Source organism: Equus caballus, chromosome 16 (genome assembly GCF_041296265.1).
Source record: "Equus caballus isolate H_3958 breed thoroughbred chromosome 16, TB-T2T, whole genome shotgun sequence".
In the NCBI taxonomy this organism is placed as follows: Eukaryota; Metazoa; Chordata; class Mammalia; order Perissodactyla; family Equidae; genus Equus; species Equus caballus.
Window position 1 is genome coordinate 67,563,486 of NC_091699.1, and position 22,819 is coordinate 67,586,304.

The window sequence follows — 22,819 nt, forward strand, 5'->3', positions numbered from 1 at the left end:
TTTCAGGACACCTTGCTGCCGTACACTTGGCTTTTGCTCCACGAGGAAGTGGCTAGGCTGATTCCAAGCTTTGTCTTCAGTTTTTGGTCTGTCCATATCTTGCCAACAATGAGGAGGCATAAAAGAAGCCGTTGCTGTGAACAGATGTGGTGGCTAAAGACTGGTTGTCAAAACAACTGATGCTTTCAGTTGAAGAGGTCGCACCGCACCTTTAACATTGAAAGCGTCAGCCCATGTTTATCTCTGCCATCACCATGTAGACCTTCTAGAAGCTCCACATTCTCGTGGGCCACTCCCCTTCCAGGAGCTGGTTCTCTCAGTTTTACAGTGTGCTCCGGTTATTTGGCACTAAGTGCCATGTAAATAATGAATGGCATGAAATAGCGACATGAATATTCTAGAACAGTCATTTATTTGGCCAAGATTTTATTTCCCTGTCATTTTATGACAATGAATCTAATAGTCCACAAAAGTCACATGATGTTACATGAGTTCATGTTTTTAAAATACATTTTTTAGTGAGGAACACTAACTTCTTTAAGAAGTGTTATATGTTCTGTCTACCAGTGTCCATGTACTAAGAAGCCATCACAGCCCTCACCTGACTAGGGTAGGGGCACACTGTCCAATGACATCTGAAAGACTGTGAAGGCAGAACGGTACAAATGGCAATATGAGGCTACAGAACTTACCTTTGAGGTGGTATGTTCATGCAGTTCCAGCTTATTTGGCCTAGATCTTAAAATTGGTCTCTTCTAATTTGCACAAAAATATTGTATCATATGTTCTGTAGCAATGTGACCCTTTTGTGCATTATCACTTATCCTCTCCCAGTTTTAAAGTGGAATGTTTTGGGAGTATTTTTAACCTCTTTGATGGTCTGTCAAAAAAAGAAGCTGAAGCTGGAATATCTTAAGACTTTGTTAAACACACACACACACACACACACAACATACAGACAATCAGCAACCACAAAAACTCTCACTATTGAAGGAGTGTAGACTATGTTTGATAAATCCTTATTACCTACAGGGAAATATGTATGACAACCACTAGTGTTAATAGCCATAGCAGCCAATGAGGTCGTGGGTGGGTAGAAAAGCGAAAGGAGGGAATCCTTCTGTGCCATTGCACAGCTGTGTAGAAAATGTGCTCCAATCATTCTTTCTCTCTGTATATCCTTTTCTTCCTCTGACCAATTGTAGCTAGCTTATAGGCAGTAATTTAGTTAATGTTAAAATGAAATATATATGCTTGACTATAATCTTTATTTTTAACTTTATAATTGAATTTCTAGTTCTTATTTTAACAATTGATACTTGCCTTTAGCAATATATTGAATTCTAAGGATCCTACAATGTTTGCATGAATACAGGTCACCTTTCTCTGTATTGGTAACTTTGAGGCAGCCTAACTAATTTTTATTACAAAATGCTTTTCTGTTTGTTTCATCTTAGTATAAACTACAAGAATGAGAGAAATTTCAGCAAACATCCCCAGCATAAACTGTTTCAGGAGATCTTTACAGCTTTGGTGAAAAATAGACTCATATGCAGGTAAGATTGTCCCAGGGAAGACAAGCAGACATTTACCCAAGAATGGCATATTTTATATATCTTGTTCCTAGCATATGGTTTGAAGCAGTTTACAGGATTGAACAAAACGTACTTAGAGGATGAAACAGAGCAAAGGCCGTTTAGAAGGAGGTGAATTTATAATGAGAAAACACTCAAGTTACACTGTTTTCCTTATTTTGAGGTTGGGTACTCAGAAGGAGTTTATTGCCTGGGTTCTTATGAAAGAGACATTGGGTAACACCATGGCCAACATCCTCATGGTACACTTCTGCAGTCAATACAAGGACTGATTACATGGGCTTCCCCCGTCTGGACTTTGGGGAGAAGACTAGTGTGTGACATCCAGTCACAGCCCAATGACGATGTTTCTTTTCAGAACCAAACCAAATGTGCTTTCCTTTGTCTTAACACAGGTGCAGTGTTGGGACTGTAGAGAAGGATTAGTTAGCAAGTCCTCTAGATTCTCTCTCACAAATATAGGGGTTTTCAGTGGGACGTTGACTGGTCCTGGATTGCAGTCAGTGTTGGATTTTCTATCAGTTTGGGTCTACTTGAATTGAGAGCTGGCTGTGCTGCTGCCGGATATGAAGGAGGCTCCCAACATTCCGTCATGGTAGGACCTGGCCTTTTATTCTTCCCAGGAGACCCAGACTCTCTCCCCACAAGCACTGGCTGAAATGATGCCTATGAAGAACCTTGAATCTTCTCCATCACTTTGAGACTTTATTGAGATATCTGATTGAGATATCTAAATGGGAAAAAATTACTCCTATTCTGGGAAATAGGAGAATTGTTAGTAATTTAATGCCTTGACTGAAATAAAACTCTAATTTGGTCCAGTGCAATAGCTGAGTTTAAGTAGAACAGCGTCATGGTGAGTCCTCTATAAAGAATCAGCTACAAAATACACCCCTAAGTGGTGGCCTAATGGTTTGATCTTTTGGATGGGTTATTTAGTATTGCATATTTAAGTATTGGACAGTGACTGCCAAATATATTGGTTTAGTTTAAGAAATTTAGGATTGGGACTGCATCTGTCATACCTTTGTCCTTGGTTTAAGCAGAGGATTGTCAGACTGGTCCACATGATACAAGAAGCCTAGAATCTCTCCCATGGTTAGGCAATTGGGCCGCTGCCCTGTTCTTGACAATATACTCAAAGATTGTTGAAAGACTAATGAACGCTGCAGGGGACCTGAAGTTGTCCTGGGCTGTTTTCTTCTTGAGCTTGAACAGAGTAGAACAATGGTTAGTAGCAGAATAATTATGCCTGAAATGGCATTGGAAAATGAAGTTTTCTAATTTGTTTTGAAGACAGCTATCATGGACTCCTCAAGGGATGACCAATAGGCCATTTTTTCTTGTTGGCACTTTGGAGAAGGCAGAAGATTTCCTGTATTAAAGATGTGAGAGGCCTCAATGTATCCTCACTCTAATGGCACTAGACAAGGCAATTGTTAGGGAAAATATTTGGGCGAGTGTTGGCGTCCAACATTTGAAAAAGATCTTAACAATTCTGAAGTCAAGAGATCTCTTGTCAAGACCTTTTCAAATTCTTAATGATTAATGAGGTATCTTAGGTTGGTTGGAGTTACTGGCTTGCAACATGAGCAGTCCCTGGAAATCTTAAAACTAGGAAGAGATGATTGTAGATGTCTTTGCTTTCATAGTACGAGAAGGAATTTGGGAATGTTGAACATGAAGAGCATCCTTTTATGTCATCCTTTGGCTGCTGACAGATTGTTATGTTCAGTTCTATTCTAAAAGCAGGCTTGGGTAAAAGATGGCTTAAGTCTTCCATTATTTCTCACCCCATATAACCTTGGAAGTTTGGCAGAACTTCCATTTTCCTCTTTTCCCTCTAACTTTAGATTTATAGAAGAATAACATCTCACGGCCTTTTCTGGTATGGTTTCCTAACCCTTTATTTGTGAACATCAGATTTAATGTTAGCCGGAAGTCTTGGATTCAGTTCAATAAACCAATTGTTAAGCACCTACTATGTGCAAGGAAGAGAGGGAGCAAGCGATAGAGAAGGAAGAGAGGATAAAACTACAAAGATGAATAGGACATGTGGTCCTTTTCTTCCTGCGGTTTCAGAGTCTACTCTGGTCAGCAAAACCGTTACCCTCTATCCCAATACAAGGGAAAATATGGTAAATATAAACCATTTATATTAATACAACTAAAAGTTGGATGAGATTGAGAGGTGTGGACTTTGGTCTTTGGTCAAATTCTGATTGTAGATAAGATAGGGCATATTCAGGATGTTATGCCATTGAATTTTACCCTGAGAACATGGCTGATTGGATATTTAGTCTTATCCATGAAGTGAGAGCCCTTCCAACTCGTCTCTCAATTTTTGCCCAACTGATATTGTTCTCAATCTTCTCCTACTTGACTCTCCTCAACTGCATTCTTCCCCTAAACCACACTCATGGCTACCTCCTTTCTCGGTTCTCTTCCTAAGATTGACCTGTGATTATTCCTTTGTTCTCAAAAATGAGATTGCCAGGTGGCATCTGAAATGAGACCCGACTTCTTAATCCAGAGTCAGATAAGGTAACACTACAAACACCTCATGGTGTACCTCAAAGGGCAAGTGAAAATACTGTCTTTGAACTTGAGGTTACTCCTAGTCACACATGGTAGTAAGTCCTGATGTGTGGCAAGATATGGAAGAAAATTTTGACCTTCCAACTTTTCTTTCTGCCGTAACATTATTTGTCTACGGTACAGTCTGCTTTTAGAAAATAAATCTACTGCTTTTCATCTCATCTGCCTGTCTGGGAAAGTACAAAGAGTGCTTGGTATCCAAGACTAGATTGTTATGAGGTTTTATAGGGAAGTAAAAGTTGCCACAAAATTGACAAATTCACTAATTAACAGACCACTTATAAAATTGATCTCTACTCAAATATCTCTTTTCTGTGTCTGCTCCTCTGAGCTCCATCTTTGTTGGTCCATTTCTTGCTGATTGTGAAACAATGTGAAGATACTATAATACAATGAAAATATAACATAATCTTCTTGTAAAATGAACTTGTGACTTTGGCTAAAGATGTAGAATTTCAGTGTCTGAGAATAACGGTGCTGAACTGATGGAATCTGATAAATGAGGCCCTGGCAGAATCAGACCACTTGACAATTGCAGAAGACAGTATTAACAAGGAAGATGACAATGAGACTTCAAAAAAGCATGTTTTTTGGGCCAGCCTTGTGGCTGAGTGGTTAAGTTTGCACACTCTGCTTCGGTAGCCAAGGGTTCCCTCGTTTGGATCCTGGGCACGGACCTCTTCCTGGTAATGCTATCCTAGAATTGCCAGGATATCCCCTCTTGCCCCACCTGTAACTTTTGTAGAGATGAGTATGTCTAAGTTCCTAAAATTCCTGCTGCTAATTTGAAATATTTTGGAAATAATTCTGTAGGAAGTCTAGATTGGGAAGATATTTACACTATACAAGAGCTCAAGAACTGCTTGTGTTGGGGGAAAACATCTGGCCAAAACTGTCACAATCTCATTAGAAATGCTATTACAAGTGTTCTGGGAACTTCATAAAAACTACTAGCCAGGAAGACCTACATAGTCATTTGTTTACCAACTAGACCTTTGCTGTCCATGTCCATGCTAGGGCCTAGGTCAAGATGCAAGTGACTCTTATTTTGAGCTTTACCTGATCTTTAGCATTGGCTATGCAGACCCTGTCACAGGCAGGTGAGAGGAGAGGCCCAGAAATTAGGATGCAGCAAAAGTCTCTTCAGTGTCTGGATTAAGTTCTTAAAATATATAAAGTTGATAGAGAGATGCTCTTTGTGTGATTTTATCTGATCAGGTAGCAGAGAGGCCAATAGGAGTCTTTGAAGGCTTCCTATTTGTATAGGAAAAGAGTAGCAAGAGTATCCTGGTCACCTTGGTAAAGTCTGTCAGATAGTTCAAACCTCCCCAGACAGGACTTCAGGTTAGCCCCATGAATTGGAAAGAGATAAAGGTTCATTAAGGTCCAAAAGAGTCTCAGGTTTGGGTCTTGAGGTGCTTAAAAAAATCTTCTAATGACCAGGGTAGAACCTCAGCTCAGGGAGCTTAGCTGGTTCACAAAGGCCTTTGCGATCTTGTTCCTTCGTGGCCTCATCTCTTGCTCCCGCCCAGTGCATCATTTGGGCTCGCCAAGATGAGAGTGAACCCCTCATCATTCCTTGGAAAGTTGTTCTCTCTCTCACCTCTGAGCCTCGGCCCACATTCATCCCTTCCTGAATGCTGCTGCCCCACCACTTTGCCTTTCTGGCTGTTCTGGCCCCTCCTCTCCCCTCCCTTGGCCCTGGGCCCGTGTCACTCCCCAATACACACCAGCTCCTAGAGAACAGCACTTGGGTCTCTTATCCCCAACTCAAGACGTTGATGCTGCTTTTATTGGTGAGCATGGAGGCTGAGTCTTCATAAAGTAGAAATTTTTGCATTAAAATTATTCTGATTACTGTGAAAAGTTTGAAAAATACATAAAATTACAAAAAATGAAAATTTACCCTTTATATCATTCTTTGAAATAGCTACATTAACTTTTGCTGTATTTCTTTCTAATCTTTTTTTTAATTCTAAGCTTTTTTCCTTCGCTTATATGAGAGATTATTATATATGTACAAAATTGTATTCTGCTTTTATCCAGAGTAGAATTTTTAAAAGAGCCAGATCATTGGCTGAGACTCCTTCAGGATCTTGTCTTTTTGTCTCCCTTTTGCTCTAAGTTTTAGAACCTTAAATGTAGAAAGGAAGAAAATAAGCGTCAAGAACTAGGATCTCATGTAATCCTCAAGCAAATAATGATTCCTTTTCTTCCCATCACCTAACTTGGAGCAAATATCTAGCTCTTACATTTTTATTTCTCCTGAAATGTTATTTAGAGTATATGCCAAACTTAAAATGCACACACACATCTGTATATGTATGTACATATACATACATATACATATGCACATATACACACATATGCATACGTGTATGTACATATACATACATACATATTATATAATATGCATATTATATATAATATATATAATATATATAAAATATATATTATATACATATATATATATAAAATATATATATTGAAGAAAAAATCCAGTCCAGCCTCATTTGATAGATGTGGATACTGAAAGGACAAGCTCATGATCCTGAGGCAAAGTGTTGACTGGTACTCTTTTCTCCTATGCCTAGCTGATTCCCTGGCTCTTTTTTAATCAAAGTATATTTAAAATTTGTTTTTGGTTTTGCACCACAGAAAAGTATCATTTCAGTAATTGTGTTCTCTCTTTTCTACTGTTTACTACTGCTTCTTGCGAAACTCATTCTCTTGGATGTCTAACCGGCACGAAATTAAAATGTTCCCACCTTTCCAGGAGAGGCCTGCTTATTCTTTGGTTACATGTAACCACCAGAACCAGTTTTAAACCTGGCCAAATCAATAAATCACAGCTTCCCATCCGTACATGAGCTTCTGAGAGCCAGGTAATAAGCGACAGACGCGTTCCACGAACCGCGTCTCCATGGCTAAAGTCAACCAATCCCTAAACACTCCCACTTATGAAAGTCCACTTATCCCTGAACTAGTCTGTGAACTTTGCTCTGAGAGACTGTGCCTTATAAGTACAGCTCTCTCTTTCTGTAAATTCATCTTGTGTCTCTCACATTGATTGATGGACTTGTTCTTCTTTGGGCGTCTCAAAATTAACATGCCTCAAACAGGACTTTTGATTTTTCTCACTCAACTTGCCCTCCCCTCAGCTTTAGTCTTCGCCATCTATTAACCTAGTCCAAGCTGCCATCGTCTCTTGCTTGGACCATTACAGTTGGTTAACTGGGTTCCCTCCTTTGATCCTTGGCTCCCTAGACTGTTTTCACCACCACATACAGAAGAACCCTTTCAAAATCTCTGTCAGATTATGTCAGTCCTTTGCTGAAAGCCTACCAGTGACTTTCCAAAATATAAAGTCCAAAGTCCCTATTCTATTCTACAAAGCCCTATAGATCTGGCTCCTGCCAGCTCTCTGACTTCAACTCCTATCACTCTATCTCGCCCACTCAGCTCTGTGAACACAAGTGCGTGGTTTTGTCCTTTTCTGTACCACTGGGCATGTAACAGTGCCTGGATTCTAGTTAGTAATGAGTAAATTTGAAAGCTTTCTACCTCTGACACTCTCATCAACGATGTAGAAGAAACATGTAGAAGACAGTCCTTTCTGCTCAGTGTCTCTCTGACTTTAGAGACCAGCACGATCCATCGGATGGCCTTCTGATTAGGTCCATTCCGGGCTAGGTTTAATGGGAGACAGGAAGAACAAAAACCCATTAAAAATAGTGGAATAAGTCAGTAAAGAGTCCTTGAATATTCATTTATAATTAATTTCTTCACGTGAATTCTTATTTCTTTTAATTTTACATGTCTATTTTGATGTGAATTTTACTTTTTCAACTATCCAAAAAAATGGGGCTCTGTCCTATGAATTTGAGCTAATATTTATTTTGAAACAGGTTTGAATTCTCCCACTTTTAAAGTTTAGTCAAAGGTGGCAGTTTTTTTGTTGCTGTTTTGTGTGTTAATGAAAATAGCGCTACAACATGAATAGGGCAAACTAGATAACACTCTGCTGTGAAGACACTGCTTATTCTGAGTGAGGGACAGAGGGAAGCGTGTTACAAATGGGGGTCTAGGTTGTAACCTCTGGCATTTGCATCAGCCCCTGGGTTCAGTTAACCCCAGACCATTTGATTCTCCTTTATCTTACTTGCAGCTTTATTCAATATTCAATACTACAGCTTCATGACTGATTTTTACATGGAGCTCTCACATTAGGTATTGGTTTCTTCCCCTATGCAAGAAGGTGAAACCCCAACTATCCTTTCTCTTTTCAAAACTGTGTCTCTGGTGGTACCATTTTTCCTTCTCCTTTTATATTGATAGCAGAAAGTGGCATCTGATGCTGAAAGTCATGGCAGGTGGTCATGGACAAAGGCCGTGGGAGCTGATCATGCTGCCATGTATTAATAGTCCTGTGAAAGCAGTGGCAAAAGTTCAGTCACAAGAGGGGATAAATATTTGCCTGCTCATGAATCCGCGGCTGTGTGCCTGCTATATTGGGACATATCCTCTGGGGAAACACTGTCTTTGCAGACAGACAAGTTTTTCAGAGGTGCCTCAGTGGACCCCCTCGCCACTCTGTTGAACACTCCTTTCCCATAGTAAACGTATTTGAAGAGTCGCTTTTTCAGTCATCCCCTCCTATAGGACCTGGGTGAGGGGAGGGATGGCAGAGTGCTGGCCCAGGAGCTGGGCTCCCAGCTCTGTTGCTTATGTGCAGCCTTGGGCAGGTCACTCAGTGTCTCCAGGCTGCAGTTGCTGACTCAGTAAAATGAAGGCACCCATCTTTACAGTCTGTCACTATTATTCTCTGTAATTCTCTGGTCACACTAAGTTGTGTGTTTCCTAGTCCCCCAACTCTTGGAAAACAGAGATATATCGTCTTACAGAACACACCATTCCCCTTGAATACCAGAGCTCCGTCTGATGTGCTGCGTCCTTGTGGGGCGGTAAGGGCTGGGAGCCAAGGAGGGAACAACTGCTTCTTCAGAGGTCAGCGCTCAGAGAGGAGAAGCCAGAGGACGCAGAGACCAGGAATTCTATTTACATTAACGACAGCAGAGGCCAGAATGATGTAGAAATATTAATTGCTTTGGGCTTCAGTTCCAAAATTGCAAAACAAAAAATGCCATTGCCTGGAACAGAACTTTTAACTCTGAGACCTTTCTGGGACGCTTCATTTATTTACACTCCTTTAATCCTTTAATAGTCAAAAAAAAAAAAAAAAGAAAAAGAAAGAAAACTATTCTGGAATTTTCTTTCTTTTTCTTTTTAGAGGGGGAGGAAACAGAAAAAACTTTTCATATTTATTTTAATATGAAGAAACATCAGGAAGGTCATGAACTTTCCTCAAGAAGATTGTATATAGTTAACAGGAAAAATACCAAGTACACACATATTTATAGCATGAATCATCTCTCAATATGTCCCATGGCTTTTCCTCTTAAATAATGAAAAGCAATCAGGATTAAACTGCATTAGGTTGTCAGCAGCTGTTGCAACTTGATCATTATTTCTGTTAGATCTTTGGGATATAGTATCTTTGCGCTACAGTTCAGGCTCCATGCTATCTTTAGCTAACTCCAGCACCTGAAAGGGAAAGTGGTCCTGTGCCATCTCCCTATTTATAAAGATTAAAGATATCCTGTCTGTAATAGGAGCCTTAGAATAACCACATCCTTACAAGTGTTCCCCTAGGTGATTTAAAGGCAAAATTTATTTCAAATTTACAATATTTTTCCCAGGGCAGAGAAGCCAGGATGAACTGTAATGCCGCTTCCCAGTGTGGCCTTGGAGAATTCTGCCTGGCTGGCTGCTCTGGGGGGGTTGAATTCTGCCTTTATTTTCAGAAGAAACTGAGCTTTGCCTCCATAGCAAAGATGTCACTGCCCTGGTGCCTGGGTTGGAGGAGGGCTGTGGTGGGCAGCTCCTGCCAGAAGCTTGGCGATGGCAGCAAGAGTAACTCTCAGCCGGTGAAGCTCTTGGGGCATAATGCTCAACTTCTCTCCACAGAGCCAGGTCTCTGCCGGGAGCTCGAATCTATAAGGAACCCCCTGGGAATATAAGGCTATGGGAAAAGCCTATTTCCCAACCTCCTTCCCATGAGCTAAGTCTTAGTAGATGGAAGGAATGGTGCATGGCATGGGGTGGGGTGGGAGGTGACACCTCTAGGGGCAGTAACCACAGATGTTCATTCTCTCATTGAGGAGAGTGGGTCTTGTGTACTCAGCTTTGAGATGTGCAGATCTTGGGGGCGGGGAGGGGGGGTGGGTTTCTCAGGACTATAGAGAAGACAAAGCTGAATTCTACCACAAAGGCCAAGGATTAATATGGGACAAGTCAAGCAAGGATTGGCTGGGGACCTCTGCTCAAGAAAATGCTCCCCTTGACTGAGGGGCAGATCTTTAAAGTATCCTAACCTTCTTGGGTGTACAACCTGTGCAGATGGAGGTGGAAGTGGGAGAGGGTGGGAGAAATTATGTAGATTCTAGTCTGGAATAGCTACCATTACCTTCTCAGTGTTTTTTGCAAAGTGGGAACGAGCAGACACTTTTTCTTTTATGTTTTTGTTAAGATTTGTACTAAGCACCACTGTTGGACTGGCTTGGAGGGCAGTGTGAGACAAATGTCACCTGGCAGGGAACACCTTTTCTTCCAGCCCCCCGTCCTCACCTCAGGAGTCCAGTCTGTACTGTGTTGGCGGCTTCTGTACCAAGAAAGACAATTTGGTTAGAACAACTAGATGTGACTGGCCTCATGTCATGTCAGAAAATATCTTTTTAATTCTTTGGGAGATTCCAATATTAAGAAGTTACGAAAGGCTGTCATGGGAGGCATGGTAGGCACCACCTCCTAGCTCAGCCCATGTGATGGCAGGGTCTTTGTGGAAGGCATAGCAGGGAGGTCAGTGTGGCTGGGAGGGAGTGAGTAAGGGGCAGTGGTAGGAGTGAGGTCGGAGGTGCACTGGGGAGGCCAGATCCTACAGGGCCTTGTGGGCCCTGATAAGGACTCTCACTTTTGCTTTGGGTGAGATGAGAGCTATTGGAGAGTTTGGGAAGAGGAGTGATGTGAATTGACTTGTGTCTGTAGAGGATCCCCTTGGCAGGTGTGAGAAGAGTAAAGCAGGGGGCAAAGTTGGAAGCAGCGGTGCTAGATGGGCAGCTTTCCCAATAGCTAAAGCAACAGATGATAGTGGCTTGAACCAGGGTGAAAGTGAAGGAGGTAGTGAGAAGTGGTCAGATTGGGGAGATGTTTTTAAGTTAGAGTAGATTTAAAAGCTGAGGGATTGGATGAAGGATGAGTGGGAAACAGAGGAAGCAAGAAAAACACCAAGGGTTTTGGTCTGGTCAGGTGGAAGACTGGAAAGTTCAGGTTGTGGGGGAGATCATGAACTCAGTTTCAGACATGCTAACTCAGACTGACATTCAGGAAGCTGTGGGTTCCAGTCTCAGTCTGGGCCCTGTTTCTTGAATCCTTGGGCACAAGTGTCCTCACCAACTGGTGTGAAAAACAACTTGCGTCTTGCATGCTCTATAGTCTACGCAGTGACATTGGGAGCCGACTGAAAAGCTTTAACATTTTGAATTCATTTACTACTAGCTCTAACTGGACACAGTGCAGCTTAGCTATGAAATAGAAACTGCTCACAGTGGCCCAGCAGGTCTGGGAAGGGATGGTGAGTGTCGCCAAAGCATACAGACTGTCCCTGTCCAAATTTCCTACCTCGGGAGCTAACCAGAGAGCTTATAAAATCATGTAAATGGATGGGTGCTGTGTTGACACACTCTGCTCCCTTAAGTTAAAATCCATTAAGTAAGAGGTGTCTGCGCTATGACCTCTCTGTGCTTATCTTTATAACTCTGGCTTACATCAGAGAACTGGTCCATCAATGCATATTTGAGTAGCTACTGGGTGCAAGGCCCTCTGACCTCCTCTGAACTCAGGCATTGTCTGGTTCCTTCAACAACACAGCAAACTTGCAATTGTCCGTATTTTAAAGAGCCTTAAAGGGATATGACTAAATAATTCTTTGCCAAAGGATCGTAATTTAAAAGCCTCTGCAAATTCCCTTGAGTACATACATTTATCATTTGATGGCAGTGAAGTGATACTTTAAGTTAAATATTTCATCAGAAATCTGCTGATGATATTTTGGACATTGGATGTATTCAATGTTTGAAGCAATTTTTTTTTTCTCTGAATAGGCCCAGTTTCATTTGTTACCTCTGTGCTTGATTTTTAGTAAATGCATCTTCAGTTTCTGTCCTAATACAACTTCCCCCTTGACTATTACTTTGATTTCAGAAGTTTCAATGAATCTCTATATTTGTATGTTGTTAGGGACAGAGCTGTAGGATGTTGTTGGTGTTTTGCCCAGAACCCTCAGATCGCCCCTCTTTTTGTTTTGGCGCTTTCTGTCCAATAGTGCTTGTGTGGCCTCTGGCTCCTTGAGTCTACTTTGCCTGCAGGCACAGAGAACAATAGTGCCCCGGCGTTTGTTCCCGCTCCCTCCTGCAGCCCTCAGCCAAGGACAGCAGTTTTGGGAGTTTGAAGGCCCAGAGCCTTTGCCTCCTCATCGGACATCTCGGAGGCTTGACACACCCTGCAGAGCCGCCTTCCCTGATCAGGCTGAGCCCACACTTTGCTGAGGATGGCGCTCATGCTTGGCTTCCCGCTTCTCACCATCTGACTCCAAGGCTTGAGAAGTTCAGTATCTACAGGTGCACATGCCCTTTAATAAGTAAATGTGGTTATTTAAGAATGACTTAAAAATATTTTTCTTTCAACGTATGTGTATTTTTTTTCCCAAATGGATACTAAGTTATTAGGCCATAAATTCTTATTAAGTTGAACCTAACTATTGGAACTTTTAGCTGTTTGTTTTGGTCAGGGGCTGCTCTGAGTCATTACGAGCTCTGAGAACCAAATAATTTTGGGATCCTCCACTTTGTCGTGCTAAAGACAGTGTATATGTGTTGTGAATTAAAATGGGTCAAGTGTTCAGGTACCAAATAAAAGTCCTTGTTGCAGATTAAGTTAGAAATAAACTAATGCTCATTGCTTTATACGTGCCTCGTTCTCCTTCAGAGTCTCAGTCTTTATAAACTGTCACATTGAGCTTTTAAATGTGAACAAACTTGTTCTCTTGTTTTCTTCTTTCAGAGAGTGGGTTAATCGAGCTCCATCAATTCATTTTCTGAGAGTGTTGATCTGTCTGAGACTACTAATGAGGGATCCATGTTATCAGGTTGGTTGGAAAAAACAAAATATTTTTTACTTGTTATGAAGATCAAATGAGCAAGTGGTGGGCTTTTCTTTGAAGCAGACCGTGTTCACTTTCTTTTTCTCTCACAGCTCAATAGCTTCCAAATCTGAGAAGTATCTCACCTTCTATTAAAAAGATATGAGAGAAGTGATTTAATGGGGACAAAAAAATCTGTATATTTCTACTATATTACCAGTGGGAATAAGTAGATTGAACCTTGGTCCATGTTTTCAATACTACCTGGCATTTTAAACCATTGGCAGTTCAGAGTGGTATACACTTGGCCACACCTTCATGTGTGTTCAAGGCTAAGCGGCTCACCAGGTCAAAGTCAGCAGTGACAAGTGGGGCCTCCTCAAGGGGCTCCAGAGGCAGCCAGTGGGAAATGTGGGGCCTGTAGCTTTAACAGCTGCTCCAGAGTCCATGCCCTTCCCAATGTCCAGCCTAAGACTGAGTCAGATGTGAGCAAGGGGCCTCCCACTTGTCTCAGATGAGGCTTCTGAGGTCAAGAATCTTTCCCTAATCTTTCTCACTAGTTAGTTGGATGTGCTGCCTCTAGTTTAGTGCTTATCAAACTTTAGCATACATAGGAATCAACTGGGGATCTTGTAAATGCAGATTCTGGTTCAGTAGGTTATACTGATTCTGCATTTCTAACAAGCTTCCAGGGGTTGCCAATGCCACTGGTTCGTGGCCCACACATTGAGTAGCAAGGACTTAGTGCTTTAGCGGTAAAACTCTAAAGCAAAGCTTATCTAACACCTCACTTGGACCTTGAAAATTATTCCTTCCCGTCCCAGCTGCTGGATAGCTGCTTCCATAAAGCAGAGATTGTAATACTTTCTTGTACATCAGAAACACCTAGAGGACTTAAAGATTTCCCCACACCTTCTGATTCAGCAGGGTTGGAGCAAGGCTGAAAATCTGCATCTCTAACGAGTTCCCAGGTGATGCTGAAGCTGTTAATCAGGGGACCACAGTTTGAGAACCACTGCCCCAAAGCCTCAAGATTGCTTTTGGATCATTACTGTTTCTGCTTGCCAGTGTTAAATATCTAAAGAGCTTTCTTATTGTTCATACATGCTTCGGTAATTTTCACAGATTTTTTTTTTCCTAAGAAATATCTCCTGTTATACCCTGTACTGATAAACTTCTAGGAAGCTCAGACTACTTTGAAGATCTTTTATTTTGGATTCAATTTTATTGATGAATCCTTATTTGAGTTAGAATGTGTTTCCTTTTATTCCCCCAATAACCATCTTCTCCAAACTTAGCACTTTAAAAGAAAGTGTTTCAATACTAGCTAGCTACAGAGCCTGCTCTGATTTGAGGCTTCTGGGATTCATGGTGGCTCCACATCTTTACCTTAGGTGAATCACTCCCTTCCTCATTCTATATTCTAAGCTGGCTTTGTGCTATTTTAATTAGCTAACCACACTCCTTTGAATATTTGACTCAGGGCATATACTCCAAATGACTTTCTGTCCTGGTTGCTCAGTTTTCTTGGCAGATAGCGTCCTTCTTTCCTATGACCAATCACACAGAACTATGAGTTCCCTGTGTTTCTGGGCTGCCATTTGCCATTCTGTATGGATCACATATAATGAGTGTGGACCATATGCTCCACTTTGCCTGGGTCAAGCCCAGTATGTACTAATCGTTCCCTCCTAGTTATTAATAGCACGCTCTTTTATTATCCAGTGTGTCTCAGTTTGGATGAGAACATTGTATACATATTACAAATAAAAATATTCATGGAAGAAGGAGGATTTTTAGCAGGAGATCTAGTTTTTTGACTCATAGAAGTTAGCAAAATATTTGCCTTAGAGATGTTCTGTTTGTTCAGAAAACTGATGGCATTGTGTCATACACTGCTGATCTCCATCTAAAGTATTGCCTTTCTTAATCTAGTTCTTGATGGAGTGAGACATGGTTGATTGTGCTGCTCTCTGAAGGAAAGAATTTACTGACCTTTCTGTTTATGGGATTTTGTGACCAAAACACATGTTAAAGTAAATCTCCCCCGGATTTCCAGTCTTTCCATAGAAGGGGATTCTCTCTGAATGTCTCCTCCTGGAACTCTTCCCATAAAGAAGAGCATGTGCTCAGGCAGTTGTTTAACATCCTGAGTTGCCAAGAATTGTTGGCCGGAGTCACAAAGCTATGCTGGGGTCTATTACGATTTACGCCGGTGAATCTCCACGTGGCTTCGCCATTGCTAGGCATTCCTTCCCTCCCTCGTTGAATTGGTACTGCAGGATCCACAGCCCCTGTTCTAGCCCACTTCCACTTCTCATACCCAAACCCCCCTGCCCCTGTCGTCCTCATCGGATTACATCATCATCTGTTTTACAGGGAAAACTGCAGCCATCCCAGTGGGAGCTCTCTTATTTTCTCCTCTTTGGTGCTTGAAATATCTGGATTATTACGCAACTTTACTTCTTGTTTCAGAAGAAATATCCCACCTCCTTGCCAAGGCTTACACTTCCCCCTTTCTCTTTCTATTTTGCCTTATCATAAAAGTTCCCTTTCTTGGCTCAGATATCCCTTCAAATCTTCACCTCACCTTCATGCTGCATTTTTCGAAAGGCCAGGCTATGTTTCCTGAACCCACTTCCTTTCTATGAGGACTGATGTATCGCACAACTTGCACACTGAATTCTGTGTACAGGGTTCTCTCTGGAAGCCATTGAAATAGACCATAGTGTGTCATGCTTCAGTCGTCATTCCTTGACCCAGAGGTTGCAAACTGGTGGTTTGTAGATTGGATCTTGCCTGCCAGTAGTGTACAGAGCCTTCAATATATGCTAAATGGGATTTCAGCAGGAAAAGACTTGAAGGAAGGAAAGAGAAGCCACTTTTGAAGATATAATTGCTTAGAGTTTTCCATAGTTGAAGGAAGGTATGTGTTCTGAGATTTCAAATGTAGTCAGAGTCCCAAGCAGGATAAAGATAAATGCCCACCTGGACTTATTATAGTGAACCCATTGCTTATCAAGGATAAAGAGAAAATTTTAAAAGCTCCTAAACTACAATTACATTGGAAACAACGATAAAAAGAGGGTTGAGCTGATGGCCTTATCTTAGCGCTCGCATCCTCAACCTCTCTAGCAGCACACACCCTGTACCGCATTTTCTGTTTGCCTCCACTGATCCTGAGAACTTCTAGCTCTTCCTCAGCAGTTTTTTTTTTTCCTGTATTACTTACCTGTCTCTTTTTTCTTTTCTTTTTTTTTTTTTTTTGATGAGGAATAGTCACCTTGAGCTAACATCTGTTGCCAATCTTCCTCTTTTTTTTTTGCTGAGGAAGATTAGCCCTGAGCTAACATCTGTGTCAATCTTCCTCTACTTTGTATGTGGAATGCTTGGATAGCATGGCCAATGAGTGGAGTGTGTCCACGCATGGGATCCAAACCCGCAAACCCGAGCCGCCGATGCGGAGCGTGCAGAACTTTAACCACTCAACCACAGGGCTGGCCCTTATTCCTTTCTTTAATCCTGCCTTCCTAAATGTTAACCTTCCCAAAGTTCTTTATCATCTTCTCCCCTATCTTCCAAGTTCTTGCCTTCAACTATCATTTTGTTGTTGTTCTTTACTCACAGGAACATATGTCCAATATCAAAATTTTCCCTTTAAGTCCCAAATTTATCTATAAATAGATATAATAGATATAACCCACACAAACAAAAGCTCTGTGGAGTTCTCAGTAATTTCTAAGACGGTAAAGGAGTACAGAGACCAAAGAGTTTGAGAGCCACCATTGTAGCACATTATGCTCAATAACTCTTCACTTCTTCTCTCAGCTTGAACCTTCAGAATCCACCCCTAATTCTTTTAAAAGCATTACCTTTCCTCCACACTCCAAGGTAGGAAACTTTGGAAACATCTCTTCTATCTCCCTTTTACTCTCTCCCTACACATATAATATACAAAGCTGCTTAGAAGAGTAGTTACTATTACACCTGGAAAGATAAGTAAAGGCCAGTGCATAGAGGGCCTTAAAATGGAGATCAAAGAAGAAGCAGTGTGGAAGCACGGATGGTTTTTGAACAGAGATGTAGAGTGATCATGTTGGTGATTCAGAGGGAAGGGCTCACTGCAGCGTGTCAGCACTGATTAATTGCCTAGTAGCTTTAGGATGAGAGTGTCTAATGGCTCTGACATTTTAGGCTGTGGTAAAAATAGTGGTGTACTAACAGCACCCATGTTCGCATTGGTGTGTGTTCCATTTTTTAGACATACTTTTTATCAGTGTTGTATCAATTTTTTAAATAAGGAAAAATTCAGGGAATAGGCAGAACAAGGAAAATTTGTTCACATTTTGCACATTGAACTGAAGTTCAGATTGACTGGGAGACTTTCTCCAGGTCATGAGGTTCAGAAGTACAGCACCCAGTCTTGTGACCCTCTGGCCTGTGACCGGAGAGAGAAGGCTGACGTTTGAAAGGGCATGCAGGAGGCATTGGTGTAATTCAAGCATGCAGTCGTATTTGCTTTTCAGATCAGTAAGCAGGTCTGCTAAGCCCAGGGATGTGCGTATCTTGAGGGCTTGGTTTTCCCCAGCCAACCCTCTCAGGTTAGAGCACTCCCATAGTTATAACTGAAAGAAATACAAGGAAGACCACGGGTCTGTGAGCAATCTCTTGGCCTTGCTCAGTCTCCATAGGAGCATGCAGGAAAGTGTTTATTTAATAAATGAAGGGTGAATTCTTGAGTACATAACAACCAAATTCTTTGAGGGACAAAGCCTCTTTCCCCTTCCTATACTTTAAAACAGCGCTTCTCAAACTGTGTTCCACAGGAATTAGGTATTCTGTAAAAAAAAAAGTGTGCTTTGATGAATGATGTTTAGGAAAAGCTGCACACTAGTTCTTGCATTGGAGACTTACAGATTTATAGTGCATGACAGCATATTAAAAGCTCTGAGGAGTCCTACAATAAAATAATTTGTTAAACTCTGGGTAACCTGTCATTTCCTAAGCTAATTTGAATTTGACCATGAAATTCTTTTTGCTTTTTTCTGAGAACAAGATTTGCCCTGAACTAACATCTGTTGCCAATCTATTTTGTATATGAGTTGTTGCCACAGCATGGCTGCCAATGAGTGGTGTAGCTGGGAACTGAACCCAGGCTGCCAAAGCAAAGCGTGTTCCACTTACCCACTAGGCCATGGGGTCGGCCCCATGAAATTCTTTTTTTTGCGGAATGCTTAGTACTACCCACTGCACAGAATAAAATGATTATTCCCAGGACATAGTTTGGGAAACACTGACTTAGTCCCATATTGCTGATATTAATTACAGTAGTATTTACTCTCTTATCTGCAGTTTTACTTTCTGTAGTTTCAGTTACCTGCAGTCAATCACAGTCTGAAAATATTAAATGGAAAATTCTAGAAATAAGCAATTCATAAGTTTTAAATTGTATGCCATTAAGAGTAGTGTGATGAAATCTGATACTGTCCCACTCCTCCCTACCCAGGACATGAATCATCCCTTTGTCCTTTCATGCTGTATATACCACCTGCCCATTAGTCACATAGTAGCCATCTTGGTTATCAGATCGACTGTCAGGGTATCATGGTGCTTGTGTTCAAGTAACCCTTATTTTACTTAATGATGGCCCCAAAGCCAACTTTATTACTAGTTATTGTTGTTAATCTCTTACTGTGCCTAATTTATAAACTAAACTTTATCGGGGCCGGCCCGGTGGCGCAGCAGTTAAGTTTGCACGTTCTGCTTCTTGGTGGCCCAGGGCTCGCCAGTTTGGATCCCGGGTGTGGACACGGCACCGCCTGGCAAAAGCCATGCTGTAGTAGGCGTCCCACATATAAAGTAGTTAGCTCAAGGCTAATCTTCTTCAAAAAAAAAATTTAAACTTTATCGTAGGTATATATGTAGAGGGAAAAACATAGTATAAACAGGGTTTGGTACTATCCGTTTCAAGCAACCGAACAGACGACGTATACATGGACATCACCAGATGGCCAATATAGAAATCAGGTAGACTCTGTAATTGGAAGCAGGAGATGGAGAAGCTTATTCTCTCTGCCAAAACAAGACCAGGAGCAGATTGTGGTCCTGACCATGAACTGTTAATATCAAATATCAGAGTAAAGCTAAAGAAGAACACTAAAAGAACTGCAGTGCCAAAATATAATGTAAACATTATTCCCAATGAATTTGAAGACCACGTAAACAACAGATTTGCGTTATTTAACTTAATGACCGAAAACCAGAAGAACTATGGACTGAAACCAGAAATATTAGGAAGAATGTGCAAAGACGATGCCTGGAAGTAAAAAGAAAAAACAAAAATTGAGATGGACGACAGAAGAAACAGTAAAACTTGTTAAGGACATGTGAGAAGCAACAGTAAAAGGTGACAAAAGCAGGGTTAGAATCCTGAATGCAGTTTTTCAGCAACTCTCACATAAAGATAAAGAGAACTACTATAATGGCCAATGCTAAGAGAGAGAAGAAAGCAATAAAAAAAGAAGAATGAGAGGTCTCTTCTGGAAGATTCAAAAAATCAAAGGGAAATTTAAACCTAGATTAGGAATACCGAATGACCAAGGAAGCACACTATCTGAGCAGGAGAGAATAAAGGGAAGATGGAAACAGTCCACTGGAGATCTACACAGAAGAGACAAAAGGAGGACAGATACTTTTGAATGAGATTCCTAAGGAAGAACGCGTAACTCTAGGAAGTGAAGTGAAAGCTTCCCTGAAAGTACTGGAAAGAAATAAGTCACCAGGGGTAGATGGAATACTGATAGAATTATTTCAAGCCACAGAGACTGAATCTGTCAAAATCTTAACAAGAATATGCCAACAAATATGGAAAACAAAACAATGGCCAACAGACTGGAAACACTCAGTATCCATCCCAATCCCTATGAAAGGAGATGCCAAAAAGTCCAGTGTCTATAGCACCATTGCTCTAATCTCCTGTGCAGGTAAAGCGATGCTCAAGGTGCTGTGACAAAGGCTTTTTACCTTGCATGGAGCAATAAATACCTGATGTCCAAGCTGGATTTTGAAAAGAGAGGGCACATAAGAATTGCAATTATTTGTTGGCTACTGGAGTGCTCCAAAGAATTTCAGAAGAAGGTTAGTTTATGAGTTATAGACTATAGTAAAGCCTTTGACCCCGTGGATCATGAAAAGCCATGGGCTTCTCTGAAAGAAATAGGGGTGCCTGCGCACTTCATCATCCATTGTCAATCTTTTGCCCTCATCTCATTTTTCATGGCCTATTGTAGTTTTTTCACCTGCATGTACCATCAGCCACTCAAGATGTCTAAAATTGAGTCCTCTCCTCTAACCTAGGTCTATTCTTCTCTCCTTCCCTGTGACTGTTAATCATGTCACTGTCCCCCATTCACCCAGGTCAAATATGGTGATGTCTTCTACTTCCATTTCTTCCAATGTTTCTTCATGTTCAATTGGTCATACCACTTCAAAGACTATCCCTGCCTCCCATTCTCTTTCCCACTACCACTGCCAACAAACTGGGCTTCCAGTTGACCCTCTTTCCCTGTCCAGTTCATTCTAATAGTAGAGGAAAGTTTTTACAGCTGATTCTGATCCATCCCTTGTTCACACATTTTTATCAGGTCTCATGTTCTGCACAACAAAGTCCAAATTCAGACTTATGTCTAAGTCCTTCCACAGTTTGATCCTACCCTACTTTTCAACATTATTCCAGGTAATGCCCTTCATGGAGTTATGGAAGTACTTTTCAGAATTAGAGAACACCTTGGTGTTCTTTCTGCGCAACTTCTTTGCACTTTTGAGCCTACTGTTCTCTTTTCTTGGAATCTCCTTTATTTTTCCCTATTCCCCCATGTCTTCTCAGCACATCTACCCATCCTTCTAAGCCCATTCAGTGGCTACCACTCTTACGAAGTTTTCCTTAGTCCCCTCAGCAGGCTATTATGTGTCCTTCTCTGGGGCATCATAGCACTTCGTGTATAACTTTCTTAACACTTACCAAATTCTGTCTTAAATTCCAGGCATTTGTGAATTTACCTTATGCTTGCCTGAAACTCAGTGAAGTAGCCTTTGTCTTCTACATATTTGTGCCCTCTTCAGAGCCTCACGCAGGGTTTTTACACAACAGGAATGAAAAAAACATTTGTTGAATAAATATAAGTAGTTTTAAAATGTTATTTTTATTTTTGTATGTATAAAATATCCTACCATAATTAGTGACAATGTATACAGTATTCTATGTTCTTTAATAATAGCTCTTCTGGAGTCAATAGCAATGATGAGAATTCAAATTAGTAGGTAGCCAAAGAACTATTTTTAATTGAGTTATAAATGTCCCTTCCTTCTTGATTTAAACATGGTTATGTTTAGTGTTTCCAAATTCACTTCACACAGAATAAGAAAACCTTGACCCAGGAGGGCCTTGAGAACCTGAGCCTTGTTCCCAGCCTGCCCACTCAGTTGGATTCATGGTGGAACTAGATTGTTCTCTCTCACACTCATGTACTCACCGCCATCATTTCCCAGAATTGGAATGATGGCTAATGTTTATATTTCAAATAACTTCCTTGTGTGCACATTAAGTAAGGAGAGGGACGTCAGTACAGCTCTAATTAAACAGGTTAGGGCCATCTGAAACGCATTTGCCTGAAGATAAATGTCAGCGTGGATAACCTGAGAGCATTTACTATTAATATAGTTCCAAGCTAGTCCCTTTCACAACTCCAGCCTCCCCTACCCTTCCCTAATTAGCATTTTTAAGGCAGTTTCATGAAATGCCTTCTTATTGGGAATTGGTTTTAAGGACCTGTACCAGGAGACATTGTACAATGATTAACCTTACATTTGTTTAGAGTGTGGGTTTAATAAGACCGTTAGCCTGATCATTTTAAGGAGAAGCCCTGTAGTCTAGTCTACTGGAGCAATGCGTCTCAGACCTTGCTGTTCATGCAAGCTAGATAGGATCTTGTTGAAATTCAGAGTGTGATTCAGTGGGTCTGGAGTCAGTAGGAGAGTCTGCTTTTCTAATCAACTCCAGATGATGCTGATGCTGCTGGTCCATGAACCACACTAGGCAGAGGCCTCGAGGAAGGTCCTGGGAATTTAGTGATGCTGGATTTTTATCCAGGCTCTGTCACTTAGGCAAAATGGTTTTCCTTTCTGGGTCTTAGTTTTCCTAATCTGCAACATGAGGCAGTTAAAAAGAACAATATAACAGCTCTTTCCAGCTCTATCGTTTTATGGTGACGTGGGAGGAAGTAAGAAGAATGAGGAAGGCTACAGTTCTGAGCTTATTTACATTCTCTTGATCTCAACCCAACTTCGATATTCATTGATAGTTTATCTTTAA

General features: G+C 41.1%; 1 protein-coding gene across 17 annotated transcripts in view; it reads left to right on the top strand.

The window, feature by feature from the left end:
- Positions 1 to 22,819, top strand: part of NEK10 (NIMA related kinase 10) — a 216,979-nt gene that overhangs the window by 24,598 nt on the left and 169,562 nt on the right. For all 17 annotated transcript variants that reach the window (XM_023620822.2, XM_070239001.1, XM_070239002.1 and 14 more), the window contains 2 exons: positions 1,458 to 1,556; positions 13,371 to 13,455. In XM_023620822.2, coding sequence (XP_023476590.2) covers positions 1,458 to 1,556; positions 13,371 to 13,455 — 184 coding nt within the window. The remainder of the gene's footprint in view (positions 1 to 1,457; positions 1,557 to 13,370; positions 13,456 to 22,819) is intronic.